Raw genomic sequence first — 24,191 nt, 5'->3', positions numbered from 1 at the left:
GTGAGGGGGCTGTGCAGTGAGAGGGTTGTGGTGTGAGGGGGCTGTGGTGTGAGGGGGCTGTGGTGTGAGGGGGCTGTGGTTTGAGGCGGCTCTGGTGTGAGGGGGCTGTGAATAGGAGGGCTGTGCAGAAGGGGTCTGTGAGGTGAGTGGGTTTTTCTGTTCTGTTATTATAAATATAGAGAGGCGGTGGGGGCAGCGAGACAATCAGTAATGAGGGGGGTCACCAAATTAAAGCCTTGCTCCGGGTGACAGAAATCCTAGTTTCGGCCCTGCACGCCATGCCAGAGGAAGAGTGTACGTCTCATGTTTTACTGAAGGGTGATTGGACATTACTTACTGCTAATCTGCTTTGCGCTTTTCTCCCTCCATTACATTTACCTCATTAGATTACACAGACCTTTTGTCGGTCTTGCCATAGCCTCTTCCCTATACAGCCTGTCAAACACCCAGGGTGCGATGCATCAAGCATCTCATTATGTAAGTGATGCATCCCGCTACTCATGGCATGCTGGGGTTAATACCACCGGTATGCATGGAGAAAATCGCAAAGGACAGTTCTCCCGATAAGAGCTGTCCTTTGCGAGAGAGGGGCTTCCTGGGTTTATGACCCAGAAGTGCCTCTGTGTATGTGAAGATCGATGCACACGCTGCCGGGGTTTTGGGTGGGATCCGTTGGATCCCTCCCACAGCATTTTGCAGAAAGAAGCTTGGTGCATATTAAACCCCTGAAAACAGCATTTTCAGACTTTGACCACATAAATGATGATAATGCATCCCACCCATAGGGGTAAATTTACTAAGATTCGTGTTTGGTCGAGATTGCAATCTCAGGTGAGTTTCGCCAGTTTCACCAACTCGCAAATTTACTAAAGGCAAACTCGAGAGAGATTTCTCTATCAAGTTGCAAAAACTTGGGAATGCAAACTAGACTGAATACACCATCGACCAAACTCAAAAGTACTTTCAGTGAAAAAGATACAACTCGGGAATTTACCAAGAATCATGATTACAATCACGGGTGTAATTGTATCAAACTTGGACCTAAAAAGAAGTTTCAAATAGACCACTTCCTGAGCTGCAAGTTTGGCAGAAACATACACAAATCAGTGTGATTGTGAATGTTTCTGCATGTAAACTACCTAAAGTGTTAATTTAAAAAAAAATTATCTAGAGTCTCCCCCCCCAAAAAAAACAAAAAAAACATAAACAGCCCCGGGGCTCCTCAGCCAGTCCTGGTTCCTAAAAATATGGGGCAAAAAATATGTAGGGTTCCTCCGTATTTTAGGAACCAGCACTGGGCTACTGAGCTAGTCCTGGTGTGAAAAGTGGGGGAAAAAAATTGCGTAGGGTTCCCCCTATTTTTAAAACCAGCACTAGGCTCAAATCCAGCCGAGGTGTAATGACACAGCCAGAGGACCCTTTCACCGGGGCAGGGACTGATGGGAATAGCTGAAATATTCTCTGTAAAGCGCTGTGGAATATGTGTGCGCTATATAGACACCTGTTAATAAATAAATAAACAATGAATTAGAGGATATAGAAAAAGGTGGAGTTTTCACCCAAAAGTGGGCTTCTCTCGGTATATCCATAGCCAGGTGTCTGCGTATCAGGGCAGGACTTAAAATTTTGCAAGGCATGAGGTAAGTCTGCCAAAATATAGCCTATAAATAACACAGGCAGCAGAAACGCTGATATAATTGTATTGTTTTCAGCAAAATCTTCTACTTATGAATCCTAAGGTTTTATGCGTCCTGTGTGAGTCGCCATTATGTGGTGACACAACGTCTCGCTAGCTTCTAATATCCTTATATTTCACTACATGTAGTGCATTATCCCTGATATATTGCTTTGTATGCACCACTGAATGAGATGGTGGAAATGTATGATGAAAGCTGTCACAGCGATAGCTGGAACATATCACTATGCCTATGGGAAAAAACAATGTAAGCGCCTCTTACCTGTGTAAACCTCCGTACGAGACAGGTCTTCCCTACCCCAGCATTTCCAATTAGTACAATCTTGAATAGGAAATCATAATCTTCCATACTCATTTACACAGCTGTGAAGACACAAGTGGAGGAGAGAGAGAGAGAGAGAGAGAGAGAGAGAGAGAGTCAGCTTCAGGGCACAGCTGGGATCACACTGCTCATTGCTTCCTCTGCTCAGACTTGTTGTAACTATCATTGGGGAACTTTATACCTCCATGTAAACAGGACAAAGGTCTCCAGCTTTGCAGATTGTGCAACGGCTCATTGTGGAACTGATAGTACTACAGCCAATGGCTGCATCTGGGAGCTGTGTCATGTAATGTTAGTACATAACGGCTCATTATATTTCTGGTATAATTGCAAATAGATAGGACTTCCAGTCTTGTTTATGTGTCCATAGACACAGTAACGTCCCGAGAAGCTTCAGTCTAATCAATGCTCATTGAGGATTTATTCCCATGGCTGCCTAATTGTCGGTGGATCGAAATCGCCCTGCCCATCATTCGTGATGTATTGCTCTGTATAGTGAACTCCTCTAGTATGGGAAAGTCTGGCTCCTAACTGGTGTAGCTGCCAGCAGGTCCCTTTTGCCCCTTATATATATTTAGTTTGGCGGATGCTGACAAGCCACGATTCCACGAATACACAGTCAAAAGCAGGAGGGGTTTGAAGTTGCCCGGAACCTACCCTCCCCCATCCACTGAGCCGGGCAGAATATCAGTTGTATATAATATAATTTTACTAGTGATGCAGCCAGAACATGCAATATAAGGGACGAAAAAAAGCTGCTGTGCATGCCCAGTGGTAGCAGATTTTCCTACCAAGGCTGGTGCTGGTGCGTGTGTGTGCGTGTCAACAGCACACCGAAGCAGAGAGACCAGAGAGCAGCTGCCAGCAAGAAGAGACAGGCATCTTACCATGAGTTGGGACAGTGGGGGTCATTCAGACCCGGTCGCAAGTGTTGATAGCTCGCAACCGGGTCGATGTTCCCCCACTGGGCATGCGCACGTCGGAGCCGGCTCCAACGGGTGCTCTGTCACTAGGGGTCTCGCATCAAAGGGGCCAGCTATCGATGGTGAGTGACAGCTCGCCCCGTTTGGGAGGCAGGCAGGGGGCGTGGCCGGCCAAACGGAGGCGTTCCCGAAGGAACGCCTGCTGTTTGGGGATGGCCCGACTGACATCAGCAGTGATGTCAGTGGGGAGCTTCCTGCTCGATCCCTGGGGCTTGCGAGTGCTGAGACCCAACGAGACTTAGGGTCTCGTTGCAAGCCCCGATGGTCGCGAGGGTCTTGACCATCGCAACCATCACCCTGGTCGGTGGCTAGAGCTGTGGGTGGTAACCCACAGCTTAGCGATCGACCAAGAGGCGGCACTACAAGATGCAAGCGGCCGCCCTCATTCAGAGCGACCGCTTGCATCTAACGACCGCCTCTGAATGAGGTCCAGTGTGTGCTTAGAAAGCTCAGTTCTGTCTCCTACTAGTTATATTATGTATGTATATTTATTATGGGATATTTAGCCTTTTCCTGACGACTTTTGTTATTTATATGAAAGTTTGTTTTTAAGTGGCATATTTATTATCAGGCTCAAGACCGGATAATTATAATTTCTTATGGCTGCAATAAATGTATTCAAATATACTGGCAGGAACAGGGGCGGGAACTCGTCCCTGCGATATAAGTGTAGTTATCCCTAATGTGATCACTTCACGTGGTCATAGAGTTAGCTACCGGGTAGATTCAAGAATTAAGTATCCCCTACACAAACCCAAATGGGGGCTCTCAGGTGCGCTGTTACAACCTGGCGCACTGCAGAGCTCAGCATGACCCTATATGCAACCAGGCTGCAACTGCCACTATAACTTTCTACCTCAGGGGTCTTCAACCTTGGCCCTCCAGCTGCTGTGGAACTGCACATTCCAGCATGCACTGCCACCTTTTTGGTATAACAGCATGCTAAAACTATGGCAATGCATGCTGGGATGTGTAGTTCCACAGCAGCTGGAAGGCCAAGGTTGAAGACCCCTGTTCTACCCGTCTAACTTTGTGTGTCCAAAGCCGCCTGTTTCTACCTGGTTAATAAATCTGGGACTTGGTTAAGGGCCTGATTCAGAGCCGGACGCTATTTGCGGTCGTTCGTTCTGAAAAAAGCAGTGGCTATTCAAATGAACCGTTCGCTCTTTGCGGTCTGTTCACGCCTCTATGTCTGAACGAGCGAACAAAACTTGCGGTCGTTTTTTTGGAAACTACGCCCCCTGGCCGCTCGCATCCTACGTTATGTCCGCTATTTATTAGATTAATCCAGTACATCGACCAGCGTATGAACTGCTCGCTATTCTTGTGGTTGGTTTTTCCTACCGCAATCTTGCGAGCAGTTCTGGCTATAAAATAACCCAGTGACGTGGTCAATGACGCTGCTGTATTAATTATGCACACCCATAAAACGCCCGTTTTGACCTTTAAGCACGCCTGCGTTCTGATCTCCACTCCCCGTTTTCAAGCACCTTCCCCTGTTACCACTCACATACGCCTCCTCCTGTCACTCAAAATAGCAGGCATTCGCTATTTAGCGAACAAACGATTTTCGGCCGCACTGACTGGTTCACGCATGCGTATTACGATCCGTACGCATGCGCAGTTGGGCAAACATCGCTTGGAACGAACGAGCGGCCGCTTACGAGCGGCTCTGAATCAGGCCCTAAGTTGCTTGTTGTGTGGACTAATCGCCACTCGCACACCCACTGAGCACCTGATATATCCCCATACACAAACCAGGATCGTAGTTAAACGTGACTACGTGGTGCCTACGTGGTATCGCTGCTTGCTAGTGAACTGACAGCTACATTCCCATACACTTTGGCCACTTCCACTATGTAAAGGAAATCGGTAGACTTTAATATTGCTCAATCTACCTAGTCCTGCAGCGCTGATTGTAGATCATTTATCTAATGAACCAGGTCCCACTTCTCATCAATATCTGTCCTTGCTAGAGCCCTGCAGTATCTGATTTCAGTTAGGTCACTAAATGAATAGTTTGTTTTACTCTGCCCCTCTGATTAGTCTGATGGGGTACAGAGCGAGCCTGTATCATTTAATAAAACAAATGCTGCGGGTCTTCATGTTGCCTTGGCAACAGCATCCGCACGAATTACAGTCTTTGAATTTAGTTGCTGAAAACACAACAGACTCCTAGTAAAATATTTAGGGCCTGATTCAGACCCACTCGCGAGCGGCTGTCCTCTCGCAAGTGGGTCGATGGTCTGCACTGAGCATGCGCACGACGGATGGAGCTCCGTCGTGCGCATGCGCCAGACGCGACGAGCGAAGGACTTTCCTTCGCTCGTTGTGTCTGATCAAAGGGGGCGTGCTGTCGATGTTGATTGACAGCACGCCCCCTTTGGTGGGCGTGTAGGGGGCGTGCCTCCCAGACGGGGGCGTTCCCAAGGGAACGCCTACCGTCAGAAGCCGGCCCACTGACATCACTAGTGATGTCAGTGGGAGTGATTTTGGCTCTGATAGAACCAAAATCACTCCGGGCCTTGCAGTTGAAAACCTCAACCGCAGGCTCCGGCTCGCAGTGGCGATGGTCGCGATGGTCACGACCATCGCGGCCATCAAACTGCACGCTCGTATAGGCTGTGGGTGGTGACCCACAGCTATACGAGCGTCCAGGAGGACGCTCCATAATTATGGAGGGCGGCCCTCATTCAGAGCGTGCGCTCTGCTCAGAGCGTACGGCTCTGAATGAGGGCCTTAGTTCCGTCAGTTCCAGGGTAGCTTTAGATGTTAGGGGCTGGTGCCGCGTTAGCACAACACCAGCGGGGTCTTGCACATCTATCCTCTGCACATGCCCAGAAACGTGGCCTCGTGCATATGCCCCCAAACATATTTGAATGACTTATTCATGCCTATTAGTGAATACATGCTTTGCAAGCAAAATCACAGCGCGGAAAAGTGTATGTGACATAGGGATGCGGTCAGGATATCGGCAGGCGCTATCCCGCCCGCCTATATCCCGACACTTACATCCCAACATGGGACTAAAGATAGGCATCGAAACCCAGACGCCTACCATTAGACCCACTACGTAATCCCGACACCCGGCACACCGAACAAGGGTAAGAAGGGTGCTTTAGTGTCTAACCGAGGGGGGGGGGGGTTAAGCTTAGGCACCACTAGGGGGGGTTTAGGGTTAGGTCCCCCCCCATGGGAGGGTTAGGTTTAGGGTGCGGGGACGGCACAGTATATGGGTCTGAAAACGTTGCAGGGGTTTTTTTTTGGAGAAGGGGGGATTTGCATAATTTATGCAAATTTTGTGACCAAAGTTGCATCATCCCTAAATGATCTTAGTGACGGGTGTACTATATTTTCATACATGATGATGAAATACTACAGAATAACCTAGAAATATGGACACTTCAGCTGGGTACACTACATGTGTACCTAGCGATGCGATCCACGATCTGATGGCTGACATATCGGGCGTTCCCTCACACGGAACGCTCCAGAGCCCGACATCTCCCCCCCCATAGACCGCTCTTACAGATATCTTGTGCATGCAGAAAGATCTGGAGGAGCGACGGACGACCCCACCAGAGCGAGCAGCGGACGATATCATGCCCAGACATGGAACGATATAGCTGCGATATCATTCCAATACGCCGGATAAAGTCGCTATATCGCTCCGTGTGTGGGGGCCTTTATGCAGCCGTAAAATGTACTATTTATAGACTTGTGCAATATATTACATGTTATTCCACGGTCAGGCGTGTTCCGGTACCACCATAACTGTCTACATTAGCACATGGTTTAATTAGGTCACTGGTTCCAAGTGAACGGAAAAGGTTGGGTAGCCATAAATATTGGTTTAGGCCACAAAATGGCTGCCTCCACTGTGTCTGCCTCAGAGTATTTAGTTATAGTAACAACATCATAATTTCTCACTGTTACTTTTGGCTAATCATCTGACACATGGCTAGCTTGAGATGATACAGGATCTAAGATAGACAATATGGCTGACTGAAGGGCATTAGAAGTCTCCACCATTACACTTCTCTGACGTACGTCGGAGACAATGTGGAGCCTTGTGCTGGGAACCCTGGAGTCTTTTATTAATTGGATTTTGTGTTTTGCAGCACAAAGCGGGATCTAATCATTTTTTTTCTTCACAAAAACAGTGCGGTAAGTTTAAAACATAATTACTCATCCTCCTGGACTGCCCTTATGACTCCTGAGGGAGTATATCACCCTCCGAGATCTTGTTTCTCTTACTTGAGAAATAGCCTTGATAAAGAGATTTGCCACGAATCGCATCACCATAGCACCACTCCACACACCCCACCACATAAATAAACTGTGCCATTTCATGATGTGTGTGTGGGGGGTGGGATGGGCGGGGCATGGGGGGATCAGGAGGTCATCATCAAGCCTAGGGTTTGCCATTGCCCAATAATGTTTTGCAACCATTGATGGTCTGATGGCAACTGGAGACCCTATGGTTTTGTTTATTAAAATCAGATTGCAACAATATATTACTTAAATATACATAATATAAATTCTAATACATAGATACATATATACATTGCACATTGTTGCATAATAAACAATAATTCATAACGTCTTATATCTTCACACCCTACCCTCCTATTTGACCCACACAACAATAACAAATGCACACTCGAGACCCTATGGTTAGTACTGCCTGTGGTCTGGGCTTGCAGTCTGCACGGAATTGGTATGATATACCGATGGATTGTGAAGAATCCCAACAGGAGCCAGTGAGTACCCTAACCTTCCCCTCCCTAACCTCCGCCCAGTGGTGCCTAACCCTAACCCACCCTTCCTGCACCCTAAACCTTCCCTGGAGGGTGCCTAACCCTAACCCCCTCTCCTCGTAGCCTAACCCTCCCCGGGGGAAGCCTAACCCTAATCTCACCCCTGGGGTGCCTAACCTAACCCTCCCCCCCCCCCTAGTTCGAGGTGGCGATTGTCGGGATAAATATAGGCATTGGGATTTCGACATCTATCTTTAGTCCCGTGTCGGGATTCCGACATCGGAATTCCAACAGTCGGCATCCCGGCAGCCGGTAATGTGACTGCATCCCCTCTGCACATACATAAAGTTACACCATCAATGGCTCAACTATCGATGGTTTCTAGTTGATGGTTTAAAACCATCAACCATTGATGGCAGAGCCATCGATGAACAACCCTAATCATGCTCTCCACACTTGCCCTTGGAGGTTTCCAGGGATACATCGAGCTTAATATTTTCATATATATGAAAATGACAATTGTGGTGTTAGTTGTCCTTTTAATATCTGTCCCTGAATATGTCCCTGTTTTTCAGAACTGACCAACTGTACAATACATTTCCAGTATTACTCTGTTAGATTCAATTCTCATCAATTCACAGCCTTAGCTGTGCACACTGGGTGTTATGGTTCTCCCAGGTCCTCTGTGCCAGTACTGTGTGTTACCTGCGTGGCTGCACTGACTCGTGTCAAGAACTGTACAAGATATATCTAATATACATCTTAAAGAGACGCACTGTTATTTCACACTCAATGGTCCTGATTCTGAGTCGGGTGCAAGTGGAAATGTGGACGGCTCCAAGGTATTTCACGTATTGAGCATGTGCCGGTGCAGACACGCGCACACTAAAGGAGATCGCAAGTACATATGACTGTGGGGAGCGTTAGGCACTAAGGGGGGGGGGGGGGTTAGGTTTAGGCACCAAGGATGGGGAGGGTTAGGTTTAGGCACTGAGGAGGGGGAGGTTAGGTTTAGGCACTAGGGGGGAGGGTTAGGTTTAAGCACTGAGGAGGGGGAGGGTTAGGTATAGGCACTGAGGAGGGGGGTGGTTAGGTTTAGGCACTAGGGGGGAGGGTTAGGTTTAGGCACTGAGGAGGGGGAGGGTTAGGTATAGGCACTAAGAGGGGGAGGGTTAGGTTTAGGCACTGAGGAGGGAGAGGTTAGGTTTAGGCACTGAGGAGGGGGAGGGTTAGGTTTAGGCACTGAGGGGGAGGTTAGGTTGAGGCACTGAGGAGGGAGAGGTTAGTTTTAGGCTCTGAGGAGGGGGAGGTTAGGGTTAGGCACTAAGAGGGAGGGGGTTAGGATTAGGCACTGAGGAGGGGGAGGGTTAGGTATAGGCACTAAGAGGGGGAGGGTTAGGTTTAGGCACTGAGGAGGGAGAGGTTAGGTTTAGGCACTGAGGAGGGAGAGGTTAGGTTTAGGCACTGAGGAGGGGGAGGGTTAGGTTTAGGCACTGAGGGGGAGGTTAGGTTTAGGCACTGAGGAGGGGGAGGTTAGGTTTAGGCACTGAGGAGGGAGAGGTTAGGTTTAGGCACCGAGGAGGGGGAGGCTAGGTTTAGGCACTAGGGTGGGGGGGGTTAAGTTTAGGCACTAGGGGAGGAGGTTAGGTTTAGGCACTAGGGGAGGAGGTTAGGTTTAGGCACCGAGGAGGGAGGTTAGGTTTAGGCACCGAGTTGGGGGAGGGTTAGGTTTAGGCACAGAGGAGGGGGAGGTTAGGTTTAGGCACCGAGGAGGGGGAGGCTAGGTTTAGGCACTAGGGTGGGGGGGGGTTAAGTTTAGGCACTAGGGGAGGAGGTTAGGTTTAGGCAGCAAGGAGGGGGAGGTTAGGTTTAGGCACTAGGGTTGAAGGTTAGGTTTAGGCACCGAGGAGGGAGGTTAGGTTTAGGCACCGAGTTGGGGGAGGGTTAGGTTTAGGCACAGAGGAGGGGGAGGTTAGATTTAGGCACTAGGGGGGGAGGGTTAGGTTTAGACACAGAGGAGGGGGAGGTTAGGTTTAGGCACTGGGGGGAGGGTTAGGTTTAGGCAGCGAGGAGGGGGAGGTTGGGTTTAGGCACTAGGGGGGGAGGTTAGGGTTAGGCACTGAGGAGGGTGAGGTTAGGGTTAGGCACTAGGGGGGACGGTTGGGTTTAGGCACTAGGGGGGAGGGTTAGGTTTAGGCACTGAGGAGGGGGAGGGTTAGGTATAGGCACTAAGAGGGGGAGGGTTAGGTTTAGGCACTGAGGAGGGAGAGGTTAGGTTTAGGCACTGAGGAGGGGGAGGGTTAGGTTTAGGCACTGAGGGGGAGGTTAGGTTGAGGCACTGAGGAGGGAGGGGTTAGTTTTAGGCTCTGAGGAGGGGGAGGTTAGGGTTAGGCACTAAGAGGGAGGGGGTTAGGATTAGGCACTAAGAGTGAGGGTTAGGTTTAGGCACTGAGGAGGGGGAGGGTTAGGTATAGGCACTAAGAGGGGGAGGGTTAGGTTTAGGCACTGAGGAGGGAGAGGTTAGGTTTAGGCACTGAGGAGGGGGAGGGTTAGGTTTAGGCACTGAGGGGGAGGTTAGGTTTAGGCACTGAGGAGGGGGAGGTTAGGTTTAGGCACTGAGGAGGGAGAGGTTAGGTTTAGGCACCGAGGAGGGGGAGGTTAGGGTTAGGCACCGAGGAGGGGGAGGCTAGGTTTAGGCACTAGGGTGGGGGGGGTTAAGTTTAGGCACTAGGGGAGGAGGTTAGGTTTAGGCAGCAAGGAGGGGGAGGTTAGGTTTAGGCACCGAGGAGGGGGAGGTTAGGTTTAGGCACTAGGGGAGGAGGTTAGGTTTAGGCACCGAGGAGGGAGGTTAGGTTTAGGCACCGAGGAGGGGGAGGGTTAGGTTTAGGCACAGAGGAGGGGGAGGTTAGGTTTAGGCACCGAGGAGGGGGAGGCTAGGTTTAGGCACTAGGGTGGGGGGGGTTAAGTTTAGGCACTAGGGGAGGAGGTTAGGTTTAGGCAGCAAGGAGGGGGAGGTTAGGTTTAGGCACCGAGGAGGGGGAGGTTAGGTTTAGGCACTAGGGGAGGAGGTTAGGTTTAGGCACCGAGGAGGGAGGTTAGGTTTAGGCGCCGAGTTGGGGGAGGGTTAGGTTTAGGCACAGAGGAGGGAGAGGTTAGGTTTAGGCACCGAGGAGGGGGAGGCTAGGTTTAGGCACTAGGGTGGGGGGGGTTAAGTTTAGGCACTAGGGGAGGAGGTTAGGTTTAGGCAGCAAGGAGGGGGAGGTTAGGTTTAGGCACTAGGGGAGGAGGTTAGGTTTAGGCACCGAGGAGGGAGGTTAGGTTTAGGCACCGAGTTGGGGGAGGGTTAGGTTTAGGCACAGAGGAGGGGGAGGTTAGGTTTAGGCACCGAGGAGGGGGAGGCTAGGTTTAGGCACTAGGGTGGGGGGGGGGTTAAGTTTAGGCACTAGGGGAGGTGGTTAGGTTTAGGCAGCAAGGAGGGGGAGGTTAGGTTTAGGCACTGAGGAGGGGGAGGTTAGGTTTAGGCACTAGGGTTGAAGGTTAGGTTTAGGCACCGAGGAGGGAGGTTAGGTTTAGGCACCGAGTTGGGGGAGGGTTAGGTTTAGGCACAGAGGAGGGGGAGGTTAGGTTTAGGCACTAGGGGGGGAGGGTTAGGTTTAGACACAGAGGAGGGGGAGGTTAGGTTTAGGCACTGGGGGGGAGGGTTAGGTTTAGGCAGCGAGAAGGGGGAGGTTGGGTTTAGGCACTAGAGGGGGAGGTTAGGGTTAGGCACTGAGGAGGGTGAGGTTAGGGTTAGGCACTAGGGGGGATGGTTGGGTTTAGGCACTAGGGGGGAGGGTTAGGTTTAGGCACTGAGGAGGGGGAGGGTTAGGTATAGGCACTAAGAGGGGGAGGGTTAGGTTTAGGCACTGAGGAGGGAGAGGTTAGGTTTAGGCACTGAGGAGGGGGAGGGTTAGGTTTAGGCACTGAGGGGGAGGTTAGGTTGAGGCACTGAGGAGGGAGAGGTTAGTTTTAGGCTCTGAGGAGGGGGAGGTTAGGGTTAGGCACTAAGAGGGAGGGGGTTAGGATTAGGCACTAAGAGTGAGGGTTAGGTTTAGGCACTGAGGAGGGGGAGGGTTAGGTATAGGCACTAAGAGGGGGAGGGTTAGGTTTAGGCACTGAGGAGGGAGAGGTTAGGTTTAGGCACTGAGGAGGGGGAGGGTTAGGTTTAGGTACTGAGGGGGAGGTTAGGTTTAGGCACTGAGGAGGGGGAGGTTAGGTTTAGGCACTGAGGAGGGAGAGGTTAGGTTTAGGCACCGAGGAGGGGGAGGTTAGGGTTAGGCACCGAGGAGGGGGAGGCTAGGTTTAGGCACTAGGGTGGGGGGGGTTAAGTTTAGGCACTAGGGGAGGAGGTTAGGTTTAGGCAGCAAGGAGGGGGAGGTTAGGTTTAGGCACCGAGGAGGGGGAGGTTAGGTTCAGGCACTAGGGGAGGAGGTTAGGTTTAGGCACCGAGGAGGGAGGTTAGGTTTAGGCACCGAGTTGGGGGAGGGTTAGGTTTAGGCACAGAGGAGGGGGAGGTTAGATTTAGGCACCGAGGAGGGGGAGGCTAGGCTTAGGCACTAGGGTGGGGGGGGTTAAGTTTAGGCACTAGGGGAGGAGGTTAGGTTTAGGCAGCAAGGAGGGGGAGGTTAGGTTTAGGCACCGAGGAGGGGGAGGTTAGGTTCAGGCACTAGGGGAGGAGGTTAGGTTTAGGCACCGAGGAGGGAGGTTAGGTTTAGGCACCGAGTTGGGGGAGGGTTAGGTTTAGGCACAGAGGAGGGGGAGGTTAGGTTTAGGCACCGAGGAGGGGGAGGCTAGGTTTAGGCACTAGGGTGGGGGGGGTTAAGTTTAGGCACTAGGGGAGGAGGTTAGGTTTAGGCAGCAAGGAGGGGGAGGTTAGGTTTAGGCACCGAGGAGGGGGAGGTTAGGTTTAGGCACTAGGGGAGGAGGTTAGGTTTAGGCACCGAGGAGGGAGGTTAGGTTTAGGCACCGAGTTGGGGGAGGGTTAGGTTTAGGCACAGAGGAGGGGGAGGTTAGGTTTAGGCACCGAGGAGGGGGAGGCTAGGTTTAGGCACTGGGGGGAGGGTTAGGTTTAGGCAGCGAGGAGGGGGAGGTTGGGTTTAGGCACTAGGGGGGGAGGTTAGGGTTAGGCACTGAGGGTGAGGTTAGGTTTAGGCACTAGGGGGGACGCTTGGGTTTAGGCACTGGGGGGGAGGTTAGGGTTAGGCACCGAGGAGGGTGAGGTTAGGTTTAGGCACTAGGGGGGACGGTTGGGTTTAGGCACTGGGGGGGAGGTTAGGGTTAGGCACTGAGGAGGGTGAGGTTAGGTTTAGGCACTAAGGGGGGAGGGTTAGGTTTAGGCACCGAGGAGGGGGTAGTTTAGATTTAGGCACCGGGGAGGTAGGGTTAGGGGTAGGGAGAGGGTTAAGATACCAATTGTCAGGTGTCGGTATCCTAACCCTGTCGGGATGCCGGTGTCGGGTATTTTGGCCGCCGGGATCCTGTACCCATCCCCTTAGGACTCAGTCTACACCGGCATGAGCCTCAAGGAGCATATTTTAGCCATTCTTTAGAAAGTATAAGTTGTTTTCTGTGCGACAGGCGGAAGGTGCCCGCCTGCTTCCCGTTCTCATTCAGAGAAACCCCCTTTTGCACCAGGCTGGGTGACAGTGATAAAGACATCATCTTATACCTAATAATATATCTCCCTTATCTCTCTCTAATTCCTCTGGTCTTGTTTCCCATATTACAGACAAGGCTGTCACACGGATGTCACCGGTATTACTACAGGAAAATGACACATTATTCAAAACCAGCAATTTGTCTGCAGGATTCCTCCAAGGAAATGGTTGAAGATGAAAAGCTCCCTTCAAGCTTGGCCGAGTGCAGAGACATCTCTCTTTGTCTAAGTACTTGTGATATGTAGCCAGACATTAAACACACCTGGCCATAAATCTAATTGGCGATGGCTATTACATACATACACAGTATTACAGATGTGTGCTCATACAGCTGTCCTAAAGTCACACCAAATAGCCCGGTTTGGCGTACCAGGGACTTTGCGACTCAGCCGCACCAATGCGTCCTGCCACACATTTCTGTACGAGGGTTGACTAGAAAGTAAGGAGCCTGCCTCTGTCTTACTGTCCCGGGGGTAGACAGGACAATGCTATGCTGGTTATTGTGAGGCTCATACATCGATGTGTCTGAATCTGCGGTTGGACTGACGTAGTCTTCTTTGTTTGGTCACAGCGAGTGGAAGATCTTCGTACCTTTCGTCATGGCGGATGAGGAAGACGTGTCTGTGAGATTACGTCAGAGATTGAATTTTGTGTTAACAACTTGGAAAAAGCGGAAATGAAACTCATGAAATGTTACGGTCGGCATACGGCGGAGAAAAAAATTAGCCGTGCTGCAGTATTCCGGTGGTGGGAGCACTTCAAAAGGGTAAGACGCGAGTGACTGACGCAACGCGTTCTGGGAGACCATCCACCGCGCCAAAGCTGCAGAGACGCTGCACAATGACAGAATGTAACTTTACGCTCTGGGCTACACTGGGACCAGAGAGGCTGCATCCGCTTACCAGCAGCAGCAGTCTCCTCTAGAAGTGCGGGTGGGGGGGAGGGAGCCCATACTGGTTGTGCCCCCCTGGATTTGTTGCTGGCTGAGGGGCACACAGCGCCCCCTGTGGAGCTCGCTTTGTAAACTTTTCCTAAGGGGGTATGGCTACGTCTACTGCAATTAGGCCACGCCCCCATCCCTCCACAATAACTAGGGCCCAGCATACCTTACTAAGGCCCTGGATGCGCCTACGCATAATTACAGTTTTCAGACCAATTTTTTGCACCAGGGATGGGGCTGGTTCAAGTGTCAACGCCCAAACCAAGGACCTCATTCAGAGTCTCTCGCTCGCGCTGTGCGCCCGCAAGCGGCCCGATGGTTTGCAGACACGCATGCGCACGCTTAGTTCTGCGCGTGCGCGAACTACTCTGTGCGATCGCAGGCTGCTCCCTCGCCCAGCAAATACAGCCCAGTGAAATGAGTGACAGGAGAGGCCGTTTGTGGGTGGTAACAGGGACAGGACACTAATAACGGGGGAGTGGAGGTGCGAACGTAGGCGTGCCTGAGTGTTTCAACGCCGTTTTAGAGGCGTGCATAATTAACAGGCAGCATCATAGTACACGTCACATGTCTGTTTTTTACACTGAAGTCCTCGCAGTGCTTGCGGCAGGGTAAGGCAACCACAAGCGCTGCGATTGCTTCCGATTGTCCTCGATGTACCAATGTTTTAATACACTTCCTGGAGATGACGTGTGCTGGTGGGCAGCTCTGCCTGTGCGATTGGGCGTACTCTGGCCGCTCGCTAAGACATGGTGGGCGTGCTTATGCCTTGGCGAGCAATCGCTTCCCGTGGCGTCACTTTGACAAATTTGCAAACACTGGGGGCGAGCGATCACATCTAGCGAAAGACTCTGAATGAGACCCCAAGTGTATGGATAGGAACGGTCTGGCCTGAGAGATGCGCCCAGCTAAGCATAAGCACATTATGTCCGGCTTGCGTTCACCTCCGCATTGCCCCGTGTATGTGTAGCACAACATTTGCACACCTGTGTTGTGTTTAGTGACTGTGTACCACAAATGCATATTGTTGGATGTTATGCTATGTACAAAGGCTCTCTTCAATGGGGTCAAAGGATAACTCACAATGCGCACGGCTGACCTTCAGTGATTGTTGTATCTTCATTGTGGCCAATGTTAGTTCTTACATTGACAATGATACACAGGGTAGATACAAATACAATTATGTTGCATTTAGAAACAAGATCTCTTTTAAGCAGGTCATATATCCAAAGGGGACTATAAAATGTTCCACAAAAAGTACAGACACTGTGGGAGGTAAATAAAATACCTGAAATAAGAGAATTATTTATCTTAGTAAAATATGTCTAGTCTGCTCTATGTTATACGTGCCTTTGGTGAACGCTGCTTTGCGTCAAAAGCTGCTTAACAGATGGAGAGGAAGAACAGTGTAAAGTTTGTGGCTCATAGCTTGCAGTCTCCTAGGTAACAGTTAAGTGGATTCTGGGCCTGATTCAGAGCCGGACGCTCTGACAGAGCGCTCGCTCTGAATTTTTTGAGCGGCCTCCCGGCCACTCGCATAGCTGTGGGTGACCACCCACAGCTATAGCGAGCAGCCAGGAAGATGGTCGCAATGGTCAAGACAATCGCGACCATCGGGCTTGCAACAAGACCCTTGTGGTAGGGTCTCGTTGCCGCAAGCCCAAGAGTGCTTTCGGCTCTAACAGGGCCGAAAGCACTCCCACTGCAATCACTTGTGATGTCAGTGGGGCCGGCCCCAGACTGTAGGCGTTCCCATGGCAATGCCTCCGTCTGGGCAGCCACGCCACCGCCCCACCCACCAAAGGGGGCGTGCTGTCACTCAACATCAACAGCACGCCCCCTTTGGTACGAGACCCGAAGCGACGGTTTGCCCGTCGCTATCCAGGTCTCGTGCATGCGCACAACGGAGCCGGCTCCGTCGTGCGCATGCGCACTGGGCCACCATTGACCCGCTAGCGAGTGCATAGCGCTCGCGAGCAGGTCTGAATCAGGCCCTCTGACCACGGGGATCTTTGCTAATGAACTGCAATAACCAAAAGCAAAAAAATCAGACAATAAAGTTAAATGACCAATTGGTTGCTCGTAAACCCACCTGAGCTAGTAAACCCGCCTTACGAAGTTCAGGTGTAGGTTGTGTGTTCTATGCTGTTCCTGCTGTACAGCAAATAAATATTATAACACTTAAGCATTACACAATCCTGCTTTGGAAATTCAGAGGAAGATTAAACAATTTCATCCCCACACTTTACATTACAGTATTGGGGCCTGGAGATAGATTTCTGCTAACTTTTCCCATCCACAATTCTACAGGCCTCGTACTGCAGACAATCAGCTCATTTCTCTGCCCCCCGCCCGGGGCTGGTAATGAAGGAGCTGGAAGGCAGATGATACAGATATGTTTGGAGAAGAGCACATCTATAATAATAACTGAAGTCCTAATTTGGGATGCGTAGTGCTCTGCGTTCCCAGCTGGGACGTGAAGCTTCTGATGTCGCCGTTAATGAATCAATAAGGCATTTTGGAGAGCAGAGCGTTTCAGGGTATAAATATCTTCCCGTAATTGCTAAACGGTTTCATTTAGCAGCGCACACAGCGAGCAGATTGTGCCTTTGGTATTGCAGTTTAGTTACCGCTGATGAAAACCACATTGATATTGTTACAGTGATGCATATAAGCTGTGATATTATCCTCCTCTCGTGCAGGCGGCACAGGGGAGGGTCACATTGGTGCTACTTTATTCTGCTGGCTCAAAAAAGTAAAGGGTATTTGTTTTTAGGATACACACTGTGGCATTGCCCCTGTGGCTTCCTCTATTCGTCATACTACTGACCATCCCGCGGCCTCATCACATAATATACCAGTCTGTGCACCCATTTACCATCCTGTGCCCCCATCACTCATTTACCAGCCTGTGTCCCCATCACACATTTACCAGCCTGTGCCTCCTTCACCCATTTACCAACCAGTGCCTACATCACCCATTTACCAGCCTGTGTCCCCATCACCCATTTACCAGCCTGTGTCCCCATCACCCATTTACCAGCCTGTGTCCCCATCACCCATTTACCAGCCTGTATCCCCATCACCCATTAACCAGTCTGTGCCTCCATCACCCATTAACCAGCCAGTGCCTCCATCCCCCATTTACCAGCCAGTGCCTCCATCCCCCATTTACCAGCCTGTGTCCCCATCACCCATTAACCAGTCTGTGCTTCCATCACCCATTTACCAGCCTGTGTCCCCATCACCCATTAACCAGTCTGTGCCTCCATCACCCATTTACCAGCCAGTGCCTCCATCAACCATTTTCCAGCCAGTGCCCCCATCATGCATTTACCAGCCTGTGCCTCATCACATCATTTACCATTCCACGGCCTCATCACATAACTTACCAACCTGTGCTCACATCACCCATTTACCATCCCACGGCCTCATTACATAATTTGCCAGCCTGTGCCTCATCACCCATTTACCATCCCACGGCCTCATCACATAATTTACCAGCCTGTGCCTCATCACCCATTTACCATCTCACAGCCTCATCACATAATTTACCAGCCTGTGCCTCATCGCCCATTTACCATCCCACGGCCTCATCACATAATTTACCAGCCTGTGCCTCATCGCCCATTTACAATCCCACGGCCTCATCACATAATTTACCAGCCTGTGCCTCATCACCTATTTACCATCCCACGGCCCCATCACATAATTTACCAGCCTGTGCCTCATCGCCCATTTACAATCCCACGGCCTCATCACATAATTTACCAGCCTGTGCCTCATCGCCCATTTACAATCCCATGGCCTCATCACATAATTTACCAGCCTGTGCCTCATCACCTATTTACCATCCCATGGCCTCATCACATAATTTACCAACCAGTGCCCACATCACCCATTTACTAGCCGATACCCCCACCACTAACACATACCATCCTGTGCCCCTTATCCTTAAGAGCGCTCGTGGAGAACCATCAAGCAAACCAGGTTCTTCCCAAGGCAAAATTAATAATTAAAAAATAATTTTCGAATCAAACAATTAAAAAGTAAGGCGATAATTAAATATATAACTTTAATTTTAGTCCTATTATTCCTTAAAATTTAAAATATAAAAAAACAATTATTTGGTATCATTATACTAAGAAGAACTAGCCGTCTGCATTTAGGCAAAATAACGAATTGCACCGACAGTAAAAGTAAAAAACAGACTTTTGATAAAAAAAAACTAAATTCTGATTTTTTGTGAATCAATCGCTAATAAAACAAAATAAAGCAATTAAAAGACACGTACTAGTTCATAAAAGGTGTCTACTTGATTGCGATAACATTTCTCAGAGGTAAAATAACATACTGATCATAGCACTAAGCGGTGTCGGAACGGTGGGATGGTACTCGGCTGCAGAACGTACCTTACAATGGGCTGCGGCCTCAGCCAGCTACCGGCGCTGATTGTACTAACAGAGTTTCGGCGTGAGCTCTCTGCGCTTGGCTAGGTCAGTGGTGGCCCGAGTAGAGAGACACAATGGTGAACTACCAAGTTAACGTTGGAAGAATGCTCTGTGATATCGTTAGGTTAAGCAAAATGTCTTTGGGCACAAACACAGAAGTGAGCTTTGAATGTCAGTGATGTGTTTCAGCCTCAGCCCTGTCCTTGTAAGAAGACTACAATCACTAATCAATCTAATTACATACGTAGAATAGTCTTCATTCCAGCACCTTGCACCTGTCACAAACCGTGCAGTTCCTCTATCCTGCCAGGGGTGTCGCTCTCTGCTCTGGTGCTTCTAGAAAACTCAGTTTATGCAACGTACTGCTGAGATTAAGCAGTTTGTGTGCTACAAGTACCAGAGCAGAGAGTGACACCCCAGGCAGGAAAGAGGAACTGCACGGGTTTTAGCAGGTGCAGGGTGCTAGAGTAAACACTACGTAGAAGATTGCAAAAGTGCTTCAGGCCATTAACACAGTTTTACACAAGAATGGGGAAAGACATGACATACAGCACAAGATAACAGAGAAGGAATAGGGGGACAAAGGGTGATGATTGAAGGTGAAAGCAGACCACCCTGGAAAGCACCATCGGTGACGCGAAATTTGTAAGACAAAGAACCATTCACGCAGACTCTAGTGTTTAAAGTCTTATGGAAGCCAAACTGGGCGACCGGAAATGATCCTGCATTTCCTTTTCATCATCCAATGAACATACTGTATCCTATGTTGCTTGGTTAATACAGAGAGTATTCTAGTAACCAATATACATTGTAGACAGGATTCTAGTAACCTCTATACAATACAGCAGTTCGGTGTATGAAATTAATTAATCGTAATGTCTTTCGCGACCAGGAGCAAAAGCCACCAGATCAAAGTGGATCACATTGGGTTGGTGTTTGTTAATCTGTTTACCAACATGTTATGGTATATTTTTCATGTAAAAACAGATATGAAAGCTAAAAACACTGGATGTCAATAAACAATCATAAAAGAATACAAAATGTCCCCAAATCGGGGTGTGGTGAGGTACCCCTACCGGATGGCAATGGTGTTTCAGCTGGTACAGTAATGGGCAAAGACCTGGCAAAACTGTAACCAATGCTACAAGTAGGCTTCTGACGGGAGATGGAACCTTGTGTGTTTTTATATGTATATCCACCCAATGAAGTAAGATAAACCACTAGATGCATTAATCTTTCTTCACAGATCTCATTATCGCCCCTGACGGGGACAAGAGGCTTTTGGATAATCACTTATGGAATAGAAGCAAGACTACACTATGGGGGAGATATAGCAAATCTTGAAGAGAGATAAAGGGGTCTACCAAGCCTTGGAGAGAGATAAAGTACCAACAAATCAGCTCCTAACTTTCATTCTTTAAAGACAGATGATAACATGACGATTGATTGGTTGGTACTTTGGCCCTGATTCAGAGCCGGACGCTCTGACCAGAGCGCTTGCTCTGAATCAGGGCCCACCTCCATAAATATGGAGCGTCCTCCTGGACGTTCGTATAGCTGTGGGTCACCACCCACAGCCTATACGAGCGTGCAGGATGATGGTCGCGATGGTCTTGACCATCGCGACCATCGCCAGTGCGAGCAGAAGCCTGCGGTTGAGTTTCTCAACCGCAAGGCCAGGAGTGATTTTGGCTCTATCAGAGCCAAAATCACTCCCACTGACATCACTAGTTATGTCAGTGGGGCCGGCTTCTGACGGTAGGCGTTCCCTTGGGAACGCCTTCGTCTGGCAGGCACGCCCACCAAAGGGGGCATGCTGTCAATCAACATCGACAGCACGCCCCCTTTGATCAGACACAACGAGCGAAGGAAAGTCCTTCGCTTGTCGTGTCTCGCGCATGCGCACGAAGGAGCTCCCTCCGTCGTGCGAATGCGCAGTGCACACCATCGACCCACTTGCGAGCGGACAGCCGCTCGCGAGTGGGTCTGAATCAGGCTCTTTATCTCTCCACTTTATCACTCCGTTTGATAAATTTCTCTCAAAGTACCAGCCATGACTGACAGCTGGGAGCTGATTGGCTCGTTGATAAATGAGGTCATAAGTTCCATAATACCTTTCTACTACTATCTGTGGCCTACATTTATTCAATACAAGGAAGATTATTTCCATTTTGTTCTTGTCCTTTCACCCCTATATACTCTATATAGATAGTACACAGATAGAAGTGTGAACTCCACCCATAAAGACGTTGGAGACGTCTGTGACCCAATAATTCAAAAACACTCAGGGGTCTAGTTACTAAGCAGTGTTAGCAGACAGAGTGATAAGAAAGTGATAAGGTGCCAGCCTGTGAGATGGCAGTTGGGAGCTGATTGGCTGGCACCTTATCACTTTCTTATCACTTTTCACTCTGTCTCCTAACACTGCTTAGTAACTAGACCCATCAGAACCTGAGAGCCATGGTCATCACTGAGACTTCCATCAGACTCTTCATTCTCCACCATCATTAGCAGCCAGCTACCCATCAGCCTTTTGGGTTTGTGAACAAGTAGCAAAGCTGTGTAGCTAACATGACTGGACACACTGCTTATAATAAGGATTTGCAGGTAAGTGGGCTGTAGAAGCTGGCTTGCCCACTAATAGTATATTTTAGAAAACCACCCCAACGCCAGGGATTCCATAAATCTACAAGGTCACGGTCAGCGGCGGCTCCTACGCTCTTTGGTGAGTGGGGCTGCCGCAGCTGAAAGCAGCGGGGTCACTCTCCGGCTCCTGCCTCCTCCTGGCCAGGTCCCGGCGTCTGCGCAATCGATCTCTCAGTCACCGTGACCGGCACATGCGCACTAGCGGTGGGGAGCCGCGCACGAGCATATCACCGGCTTCCAAAGGGCTGCAGCCCCAAGGAGCCAGTTAGGGCTGGCGGAAAGGCTTCCTCCTGGAAGTCGCTCTCTGCTAATAGCAGCCCGGACAGGCCGTGCCAGGTTTAGGAGACACCTCCCCCTGGGGCTGCCTGTTGTATATGTGACAGGCAGCTGGCGCATCCAATAAGAAGCCACTGCCAGTCACAGTGCAGTCACGGAATGCACTGACTACACTGAGGTGGTGGATTTTGCTGGGGGGGGGGCTACAGCCTCGCAGCCCCTAGGCAAAATCCGCCACTGGTCATGGTCAATCCAAAGGACAGATTATACAACATCCAGCAAACTCAGCAATTGCCGTGCAAACAGCCAAACACACAACAATGACTGTGCACAGCTTTCATGGGCAAGGTAGAGATGGCATTTGGAGGGGTACACATCGATGGGTCGATCAGTGGTTACCATCAATGGCACAAAAACAATATATGGTGAACTATCAATGGTTTGCACCCTCAATGGCCGTCGCTGCAGTGGGGAACGGCGGGCCTGGGGACAATCAAAAACAGGGCCGGGGCTTAGCTGGAGCCGGGGACGGGGCCAAGCTACGTCCCGTCCAGAAAAAAAAAAAACAATAATAATCATCTCCCACTCGTCCATCGATGGCAAAGAACCATTGACCCTCTGCCATCGATGTTAAAAGTATTCGACATCGGCCATAAACAATCTATGATTTTGTGTTAATCGTTCATAAATCGTTAGCAAATCGTTTGCAAAAAAGTCTAAAACGACAAGCGATGCGCGCCCCCGCTGGTCGTTTAGACATCTATCTTCGTGCACACATGCTGGACAACCTGATAACGTCAGGTTGAGCATGTTTGCATATGATTGATGATCCTGCACTGAACGACTGCTCGTTCAGTGCAGGCTCATCACAGACTGACAAACGACTGCACGATTACAATGTCGTAATCGCGCAGTCGTTTTCATGTCTTCTAGTGGATGGGCACCTCTACTATCTGTGAAGACTGACTCGTCTCTGAGAGGAAGAGGAGGAGCTAAGGGTATGATAGCGGAGGCCAGGGGGCGGGCGCCAAAGGGGTGACATGAAAGCAGCCCGGGCAGTCGTTGCAGCTGCAGGGAGAGAGGAGACCAGTGTGCAGCACTGTCGGTGCGCACTGTCGCAGTTTCTGACAGCGGTGGAAGCGGCTGGCTAGACCAGCGCCGCGGCCGCCGCTAGACCATCAAATACACAGCCATAGCACAAAGTTATGTTATATTTGAGTTAAGCATGCTTCTAGGCAGCGTGTGGCGCCCTCCAGTGGCCGACGCCCCTAGGCAGCTGCCTAATGGTGGGGCCAGTCCTGGGACTGAGCATGCTCACACACAAGTACAACTGACAGCTGAAGGAATATACACTGAGCATTCTCAGGGAAACAACTGACCGCTTACCTCTTCTATACACAACTGCGGGGTCGGAATCTGCCTGCTCCCTCTGAGAATAGCGAAGATTTGTCAAGTAAGAGGCAGAGGTTTAGCAATATCATTCTACAACATTTTTCCCCCTTTGTGCAAAAAAATAGCCTGTGCATGTTCCCTGTTATTCCTGGCATAATGCCTTGGCTAGTAGTTTGACACATTTATTTTGCTTGCCAAATGGAACTACTGAGAAAGAACAGAAATGAGGCTCGGCCTTGTTATCTAGCAGAAGCTATTTTTCTGTGTTCTAGGGGTCTATTCATCATTCCTTATTGTACGCGAACAAGATGATTTTTCACCTACTTTTTGTGGGAATTAAGTGTCGGAGCCATTCACTACAAAGGGGATAACACAGACGTGGCCCGCCGTCCCCATGCACCTACATTCATCAAACTCTGGAAACGGAACGTTTGACAGCGGGAACTGGCGCCATCTTCAGAGGCGCACTCCTTCCTATGGTCTCCGGCTTCTTACTTTGGCGCATGCACAGTGTGCCGAAATCCGCCTGCAATTCCACTTGCATCAGAATGAGGCCCAATGTCTCATTTGCGGGGAAAATGCAACGCGGAACTCAGATAAATACGGCGACTTTCTCTCATCCCGCTGGAGGTGAAAGAGTCACTCAGAGCCACAATGTGGGTTATATTTACAGATACATCTACAAAAATTAAAGCCGCTATCCGGATATACTGTAAGTGTTCATTTATAAAAGGTCCTTATTCTACCTCACCGTATAATGATCATACCCTGTAATTATTCCTTAGCAGAGAATGATCTCACTATTAAGTTGTTGCCTGGATACACTCATAATGCAAGAAATCCTACTGTATCCTACACAATATCAGGAGCTTTACCGCCCTCTTAAAGGAATCAGTCAATTTAAAAGGCAATTTGCCTTATGAATAAGCGCTACTAGCAATAAATTTATAAGGGAACGGAATCTACTATCCAGATTGATTGGGACGGGGTTGTCCAGATAAGTCAATTCGGAGTCCTTCAATTTTACCA

General features: G+C 49.7%; 1 protein-coding gene across 1 annotated transcript in view; it reads right to left on the bottom strand.

Moving 5' to 3' along the window:
- RAB30 (RAB30, member RAS oncogene family) overlaps positions 1-24,191 on the bottom strand; it is a 123,960-nt gene that overhangs the window by 12,137 nt on the left and 87,632 nt on the right. Inside the window, exon 2 of the mRNA XM_088479815.1 lies at positions 1,959-2,059. Coding sequence (XP_088335941.1) covers positions 1,959-2,051 — 93 coding nt within the window. The 5' untranslated portion in view covers positions 2,052-2,059. The remainder of the gene's footprint in view (positions 1-1,958; positions 2,060-24,191) is intronic.

Source organism: Taudactylus pleione, unplaced genomic scaffold, assembly GCF_031769625.1.
Source record: "Taudactylus pleione unplaced genomic scaffold, aTauple2 ptg000245l, whole genome shotgun sequence".
NCBI lineage: Eukaryota > Metazoa > Chordata > Amphibia > Anura > Myobatrachidae > Taudactylus > Taudactylus pleione.
The sequence above is the reverse complement of the archived record's forward strand: the minus strand, read 5'-3'. Positions and strand labels throughout refer to the sequence as shown.